The following is an 8,644-nucleotide window of genomic DNA, read 5'->3' as shown; positions in this document are numbered from 1 at the left end:
TTTCCATAATTCTCTATTATTACTTATTTTAAATGCTTTTCCTATCACTTTGAAAAATTAGATGTCCGTTCTTCATTTGAAAATGTGCCAAAAGTACTACCCCATGTAAGTATGTGAAACAATTACTATAAAAGTGTCAGCATGGTTTAAATGTATTACCTTGATGGCTATAAAGATATATATATGTTTTCAAGTTGTTGGAGTTAAAGTGTATCTAAAACAAGAGCTTAGTTCCTATAAAAATAATACAAATTTTTCATTAACATTACATACCAACCTACCAGAAATTCTTTTTGCAATTGTGTACACAATCATTTTAAGACCTTTTTGAAATAGTGCTTTTTGAATTTAAATAAGGTGTTCTCTTGATTTCTAAAGCAGCATTTCTTAATGGTCTTTAATAGCTGCTGATATGCAAGGGTTCTTCCTACATTTTAAAGGGCAGTGAAAGAAAATAAATTCTAGACACCAAAAACAAGGACACAAACTTTTATTGAGAGCAAGCCAGACACAGCAGTTCTTTATTTAAATTGTAGACAGATGATAGATAGAGTCTGACATATTCCATGTCTTCCAGTGTGGCATTATATGAAAGGTAAATTTTATATTGACAAATAAATAGAGCTTTTATTAATTCCTGTTCACCCCAAAACTAAGAAAAATTAAAAGTCATGTAAGAAATAGCAACATTCTGGGGCGCCTGGGTGGCTCAGTCATTAAGCGTCTGCCTTCAGCTCAGGTCATGATCCCAGGGTCCTGGGATCGAGCCCCGCATCGGGCTCCCTGCTCGGCGGGGAGCCTGCTTCTCCCTCTCCCATTCCCCCTGCTTGTGTTCCCTCTCTCACTGTGTCTCTCTCTGTCAAATAAATAAAATTAAAAAAAAAAAAAGAAATAGCCACATTCTCACAAGAAATCAATTCTCCCTCCTAACATGTACCAGAGTCCTTCTTCCATCCACCCCTGAACCTTGAATCACAAAAGCAGTAAATCTTCCAGTATAGTTACCAATTTGTGTTCTACCTTGTCTTGTAAGAGCGTCTAATATGTTAAATATCCCTTATGAAATCAGAACCATACCCTTGCCTTTCCTAGGCTATAAAGAATCAAATAGTCACCTAACCCCATCAGTGTTACTTATGATCACTTAACTCTGTGGCCTTAGTGTAAGATGGCAGCACAGGTCAATGGGCATTAATGTCAAAGAGCAGTTTCCATGCTCTTTCGTAGCTACACTGCCTCATCCATAAGCACTAAGCATTTGCTCATTGAACATACCCTGATAAAGTCTTTGTTGACAAAATCTTTCATATTTGGTTAATTATATGGTAAGAGCACAAAGCTAAAAAGGCCAGGGTTACTATGTGTTGGATCCCCATAAGATCCAGTTCCTTGGCCATGTCACACCATAGACCACTCAGCTCACTCAAATTCCACAGGAATTCAACACTTCTGCTGGAACAATTAGAAATAAAGTTTCTGTTGATGGTAGGTTAACAATATGCTCCTATTCCATGATGGATAATAAAAGACCGTGCATTGAAGCTAAGTAGAAAATTGTAGGGGTCATCAGTAATCCAGAAAAGAAAATAGGTTGTCCAGGTGGAACAATTTAGAGGATCTAAATAAATAGGAAATTGTCTGAGTGCACCAATCTTTTACCTAAATTTACCAATAAACACCTGATTTCCCTGGCTTTCTTCTGAAAACTTGCATTATCAAGAAGGAAATCTATAGGTTCTACAGATGAAGAGTGACAGACTTTTACATGATCAGGTTGCAAAATATCTGCTTGAAAGGATAAAAGAAGCTCTTCAATCCTGAATTCAAAATTGAGTCTTGTAAACAGTAAATAATAGTATATGATACCATGGGAATATATTATATGACCAGGGAGAATTAAAGAAATTTCCATTAGAATGTGTGGGATTTGTTACACATAAATAAGCAATAATCTAAGAAGGCCTAACCCGGGTATTTTCACAAAGTGAAAAAGAAATAAACAAAGGGTTGAATAGTACAATGAAGACTGTATTACATTCAGACAATAAGGAATTGTCTTTTTATTTGCAGAGCCAAAAATATCTTTATCTGTGGTGACAGAAAGTTCAGGGTGATATATATGGAAGCCTGAAATGAAAAATTAAGAAACTACCTAAGAATATAAATATAGATTCTCCCTTTTCATAAATATTCAATACATTATTTGACACACTGGCTTGAGTGAAGCTCCATAGGCACAATTTAAGCATCTTGATTTGGGCTGAGGTCCAGTAAATTACATATTCCCAGCAACTATCAGAGCTTTCTCACTAAAAATACATGCTCACACTCTACTTTGAAAATATCCTAAGATAATTATTTCCATTATCATAGTAACTAGTACAGTTATGACTAGAGTTGTCTTGGGTTTCTAAGGAAAGAAAATTATTCTGAGATACTGTTAATAAGAGAAAGTGTGGTAATAGAGAGGGGTATTTTCTTAAAATTGTGCTAAAGCTGTCATTTTCACTTTTAATGACTTTAACTGTGCGAGACGAGATTTTATTTTCAGTTACAGAAATAAACTATCTGACTCTTTAGTCTATTGCCCACCAATTTTCTAGCCCCTCCCTGTATCAACCTCACAGTGAGTTTTATTCATCTTGAGTGCATAAAGCCAACATTTAGTCAGAATTTTCCTGACTGACAATTGCTTGGCCCCTCTAGTGAGAAAATTCAGTGAATGGTAACACCTAGGAAGAAAGCCTATACAGACTTTTCACTCTAGAGGCTAAAGAAAACCACTTAAAATCTTATTCGAAGATAATAGAAAAGGCAAAAACATTTTGGACAGCTTATTGCCAGTGTCTATAAAAACATGTTTAAAAGAAAGAGAAGTTTAATACCAGACTTTCTAGCACCCTCAGTGTGTAGGAAGAAAGACACCAAAAGAGATACAGGTCATTTCTCATAGTCCTCTTTCATCTGATGACTGTATTTCTCAGTGTTGCTACTTTTAAAGCCAAATCATGCCAGATTCTTCAGGGGTGCTTGCTGTTTGCTGTTTAGTGCTTATCACACAAGTCTGTATTAGTGAAATTTTAAAAAGCAAATGCCCACGAATGAATCTAAAGCTTTTTGACTTGAGGTTACCAGACTGAATTTTGTCTAGGATTATTTCCATATTATTCTACAGTGAAACAGAGATTAAGCTTTCACATCTTTAAAGAGGATGACTCAAATAAGACATGCAAAGATCATCTCAGGAAAATAGAATTAGCTTTTGCTTTAGTGGGCAGGAGAATTTCTCAGTTCCATTTAGTTTATAAGTGCATCATAGACTCGAATTCATCAATTCTCTGCTTGGTGTTCCCCTTCCTGATTTTCCGATAGGATATTGTATTGTATCTTGAATAAGCATTTCTAGAGATATCACTCTTCTTCCCGAAGGTTGGCTGCTCCTCAGGTGTCACAGGTTGGGAACTGGGGCTGCTCAGTGGGGAGTCCTCGTTTGCATCAACTTCCTCTTTTAATTGAGAACCCTCTTCATTTTTTTTCTTAAATTCTATTACTCGAACTTCATCTTCATCATCATTGCAATCATCATCATCATTATTAATTTCTTCATCCCAAACCTCTTGCTCCTCCTCATGTTTAGAATGCAACACATCAACTTGGCTAGGTTTCCGAAATCCCAACCATTCCATTTCAGTTGCCTGGTGAGCTTTGTTCTTCCCATCCTCCTCTTCCTTCTCTTCTAGAGGTTGTTCAGCAATCCTTTCCTTTTGTCTACTTATTTCCTGGCTACTGATGCTCAAAGGAATCTTCTCCCATTGATGTCCTGTAGCAAAATCAATTGGTAATTGAAATACCGAGCTCTTATTCTTTATACTATGTTTCTGGATAATCATTTCCCCACACGTGCTTTACAGGATATTATTCTGTGGGTTAATAATACGTTTTACACAATAAAATGGGTTGTACTATCAGATTAGTTTGGAAAATACTGCATTAAACACAGCTAAGTAAGCTTCAGAATTTATGCAAGTCTTTAAAATGCCAATGAATATTGTGAATCTCTAAGAAGTCGACAACTCAACTTCATTTGACCATGAAACATTTTTTTGTTGTGACTGTTGTATCTAGTGAGACTGGTGTTCCTGAGACAGACTTTTAAAATCCTGTCTAGCCTGTAGTGACTGGAAATGTGAACATAGAAAATAAAATATTTGGACCTATCTCTTATACAGACACATACACACACACATATTCCCCAAGGAAAATTAGAAAAATATCTCACAGGAGAAAAAAGGCTTTCTTCCAGTTGTAAAAACAATGACTTCCCACATCTGGGCATGCTCAGAATAGCACATTCAGTACTTGCCACCATGCTTCTCAGAGTTGTGCTAAAGTTCCTGCTATGGAAGGAGGAGCAGGGAGCCATGGATGGTCAGGAGTCATATGCTGGGCTAACAGTGACACCAAGCCCACCAAAGCACACACAATGTCATCTAAGATCTGCCATTGATTTCTAGAGAGCCAAGCTTTAAAAATCTTGTTGTGGTCACCTCTATATAGTGCTAGGTTAGCCTGTCATGTTAGACATATCCCTCATAACAACTAATTAACTAATTAAGTTGTTTGGTACCATATAGTGACTTTTACAAGGCTTAATTAATGTCAAATTTCACTTTTCAAACAGATCACATCAGCATATCCTTAACAATATTTATTGAGCATGGTCAAAAGAATTAGAGTGGAGGTTGTTCTCTGGGCGTTCGCCTCTAAAGGGACTTCTGTGAGAAGCTTCAGTCTATGCGTGACTTTAAAATACTGTATAGATTGTGTGCTTTGTCAGGCTTCCGTTCACTATTCCCTTTCAACACCATAAGAGTCTTTAAATAAAGTGAGAGGCAATGTTCCTCTTTGCCTTTCCCCGCCACAGCTTTCTACTTTCACTGAGAAATTTTTACAAGTCCATTACCAGTCAAGATTTTTCATGCTCGTTTCATTTTTTTGTTTTCCCAACTACAGGAATCAGATTGTAAACTTACAAAAAGAGATAGAAGTGAAGATGGATTATCATTCCTAACTGGTTGTACACAGTTCCTATCAGGTTGTTGGTGCCCAGTCAATGTTCTTTACATTATAAATAAATATACATTAGCATGTTTGCTATAATCTTAAGCTTTCTTTTACTGTCTTCTTTTCCATAAGAACCAAAGAAACTGATTTTTTGCTCACACCATGACTCAGGCATGGAGCTGTCATGCATGAAATTACTTCTTGAATTTAAATTATAGTTTTTCCTCAATATTTTTAGCATCTTGCTATTTTTCAACCCAGGAGTATTCTCTTTGGAGACTTTATAGCTGTTTGTCATTGTGAAAACTGAAGACACCAACATGTGCCTTACAGGAAAAACATATGTTCCACCAAACACAAAAGGATTCATTCAGGGAAAAATTCACCCTGACACCATCTACTTAAAAAATCCAGACTGCTTTGATTCTCTATTTGATAAAATGAAAGATCCTAGCAAACTGTTGTCTCCAGTGGACTTCCTGATCAGATATCTGAAAGGGTCTTGGGGCACCTGGGTGATGCAGTTTGTGAAGTGTCAGTCTCCTGGTTTCAGCTCAGGTCGTGATCTTGGGGTTGTGAGATCGAGCCCCAAGTCAGACTCCATGCTCAGCTCAGAGTCTGCTTGAGACTCTCTCCCCCTCTCCCTCTGCCCTTCTCCATTGCCTGTGTGCTCTCTCTCTCTCCCAAATAAATATATAAATTTAAAAAATTTTTTTGAAAAGTTCTCTAGATGCACTGCCTGTGAGAACTTGCTACACTGGAAACAGAAAGATTAGGGCAGAGAAGTTATTTAGTTCATTTCATGGGGCTTAAAGCTTAAGTTTTATAAATTACCTGTAAAAGTTTAATAATGGTTGTTCTTTACTACATTTATTACAATAGTGGTTGTTCCACCACTACATAGGGACAGCAGATAGTCTGGGAGATGTCCAAGCAAAGTGGACAAACCCAAGAAACTGCCAATTACATCCCTGTCTTCCTTGGCATCTACTATTTTATGTGATGTTCTAATATTTAGAAAATAATAATCTCTTCCATTTTTGCCTATTAAGGTCCTAACTAAGCTAAATTGCTCAAGGTCTAACGAACCGACTTCAATTTTGAGATAAGATGTTTATGGTTGCAAAAGAGGAAATGAGTGATCAATTAATATGTGTTTATCCTGCACTTGATTTAGAAATTGCTTCAACATAGGTATCTTCTTAGAGGTAAAATCTAAAAGATTTTGTTCTTCTTAGTCTCTTGAGTTTATTTGAAATATAAGTCACTTAAAAATCAATGTATTTCTTATTCTCTTATTTTCTGAAAGAACACAATTAAAATTAGCTTCATCACCTGGGAGATTTCTTTAACAAGAATTAGATAACCATTTTCTGCTGACATAGAGGCCTAGAACTTTTCTATAGATCAAATAAATTTATAATATTACTTTAAAATGTATGTCAATAGTAGGATTTTAGGTAAAACATTCACATTTCACAAGGTGCCTGACACAGATTTAGAGACACTAAATAAATCTTACAAAAGAATTTATTTAGTGGACTAACTTATTAAGAGACTGATAATCATTTTGTCAGGTGAGGGCATGCCAATCAGTTATACCAATTCATGCAGTCGCAGTCTTGATGTTTCTGGAATACTTTTTAAGGTGAAACCCACAGATAATCAGGACTACTCCCTTATCTGCCTATAGCAGCTTTGAGTTTTTGAAAGCATTGCCTGGATTGCTTTTTTGACATCACATTCACATTCACAAAACATCCCATGCAAAAACTCCCATCCATATTCAGTCAGACAATGTCTGTGTACAAAATGGAAGTTCCTCTCACCTTCTCTGAATGTCATTTCATCAACACTTGTTTCTTGGAGAGAAAGATCTGTGATAGCCTTATGAACAAGAAAAAGATTCTCTTCTGGTTTTTCTGGGGGAAAAAACCCACAAGATTAATACTATAATATTTAAGCAGCTCAAGTTTAAATAAATTATCAATTTAGACTCTAGCTAGGTAGATCAATTTGATTTGCAATGTGATCACTAAAAGTAACTATTTCACTGTCCCAACTCATTTCTTATTGGTTCCTACTTATAAACATAAGGATAACCTCTCCTTTTCCATCTGTATGTTATAGAACCATGAATTCAGACATGTTCAGGTATATTTCAGAAGGAAAACTTGAAGTGCTGAATTTCCTTTGCTTAAATAATAATGGGGCTGTCCATAATAATAATAAATAACAGTAGTTAACATTTAACCAACACTTAGTAATCCTCACAACAACCCTACAAATGTCAGTACTTATATTTCTGTCTTCTGCTAACCGAGAAAGCTAAGGCTTCAGGGGGCTAGGGAAGTTGTCCAGGGTCATAAAGCTATCAAATAAATAAGCCTGGATTTGACCTGACGCAGAGGTTTGGTCCTTAGCTATCTAGCCCCAGTAGAATAAGAAGCCACATTTGGGCAGGGACATGGGTGGGAGGATGGACAGCACATTCCCGTCATAACAGTTTATCAAAAGAATCACGAAGTGAGTTCACAAATTAAATCAAACAAATCAAAGAGAAAGGAAAATGTTTTACCTTTTAGAATCTTCTCATCAGTGGACCAGTTAACTACCATATTCCCTTGTAATTTTTCACTTTTCTCCTGATTTCCTTCTGTGGGTAGGTCTTCAAGATGGGGTTTTACCCTGTAGTATGGTGAGGTACCATCCACATCACTGGATCCCTCATTTGTTTTAGTGATTGGTTGTTGACCATTTTCAGGTGGTGTATCCCCATTGCACTCAGCCTGACTGAGTGTCCCTGGAACATCTGTCATGATGTACAGTTGAGTCCGAGAACGCAGAGAGAGCTTTGGGGAAACTGAAGGAAAAGATCCTTGATAGATGCGTTCTCTCCCCTTCAAGTTCTATAGTTCCACCTCCTACTCTGAGAATACAAAGTATTTGCCTCAGTACACATTAACAAACTCTTTTCCTAAAGGTGTCCAGATAGAGCTTAGAACAAAAGCAGTAGGATTTGTCAGATTTGCCACCAGCCCAGGAGCAAGCATCCAGCCAATCACCACCTTCTTTGTCGCTGGGCAGCCTCACTTGGTGAACTAATGGCAGCCTTTTGATTTACATAAACAAACAATCTGAGGCAATCAGGCTTTTGTGTTGGCATGTAGAGGGGGACTTTCAGCTTGTCAGTGCCCCCCTGGGAACAGAGATTTTTGTCCCTTTTCATAAAGGCCCTTTGTCATTTTCCTTGTAACAGGAGCCACAATTGTTCCACAGCTTTAATCCAGAGAGAATGACCACCTTGAGGCATATTAGTTCTGTGTAACCAGCTTAACATTTCCAAACAGATTTTGTTCAAGTCAAACCTCAGCTATTTTGTAGGGATAATGGCATCGTTTCTTATTCATTAAAGAATAAAAACAGCTTATCAAAAACCTGTAAATAGGACAACTTTATTGTAAGTGGTTCTGACAGCAGATTCCATGGTGTGTTTCAGGAGCCCAGAGGAAAGACCTAAGAAAAAACAAACAAAAAAATTCTACCATCTTGCTAATACCAAAAATTTTACATTTTAGAA

At 36.8% G+C, this 8,644-nt stretch overlaps 1 protein-coding gene across 2 annotated transcripts; it reads right to left on the bottom strand.

The window, feature by feature from the left end:
• Positions 1-3,302: 3,302 nt before the first annotated feature.
• On the bottom strand, positions 3,303-7,951 carry ERMN (ermin). Of its 2 annotated transcripts, none has more exons than XM_035006646.1 (3): positions 7,643-7,951; positions 6,894-6,986; positions 3,303-3,820 (listed from the first exon to the last, which is right to left on the bottom strand). In XM_035006646.1, the coding sequence occupies exons 1-3, from the start codon at positions 7,881-7,883 to the stop codon at positions 3,303-3,305; spliced, it is 852 nt and encodes a 283-aa protein (XP_034862537.1). In that variant the 5' UTR covers positions 7,884-7,951. The 2 variants fall into 2 exon arrangements, with proteins under 2 accessions (XP_034862537.1, XP_034862538.1); XM_035006647.1 differs by having other exon boundaries at positions 6,894-6,926.
• Between the last annotated feature and the right edge of the window lie 693 nt (positions 7,952-8,644).

Source organism: Mirounga leonina, unplaced genomic scaffold, assembly GCF_011800145.1.
Source record: "Mirounga leonina isolate KUSES-001 unplaced genomic scaffold, KU_Mleo_1.0 Mir_151, whole genome shotgun sequence".
Taxonomy (NCBI): Eukaryota; Metazoa; Chordata; class Mammalia; order Carnivora; family Phocidae; genus Mirounga; species Mirounga leonina.
The sequence above is the reverse complement of the archived record's forward strand: the minus strand, read 5'-3'. Positions and strand labels throughout refer to the sequence as shown.

What these genes read in the sequence shown, in the direction of transcription:
- ERMN (XM_035006646.1), bottom strand. Translation starts at nt 7,883, where the DNA reads ATGACAGATGTTCCAGGGACACTCAGTCAGGCTGAGTGCAATGGGGAT. An exon ending in TGATGAGAAGATTCTAAAAG is followed by an intron (nt 6,987 to 7,642) that starts GTAAAACATTTT and finishes TTTTTCCCCCAG; the next exon opens with AAAAACCAGAAGAGAATCTT. An exon ending in TGAAATGACATTCAGAGAAG is followed by an intron (nt 3,821 to 6,893) that starts GTGAGAGGAACT and finishes ATTTTGCTACAG; the next exon opens with GACATCAATGGGAGAAGATT.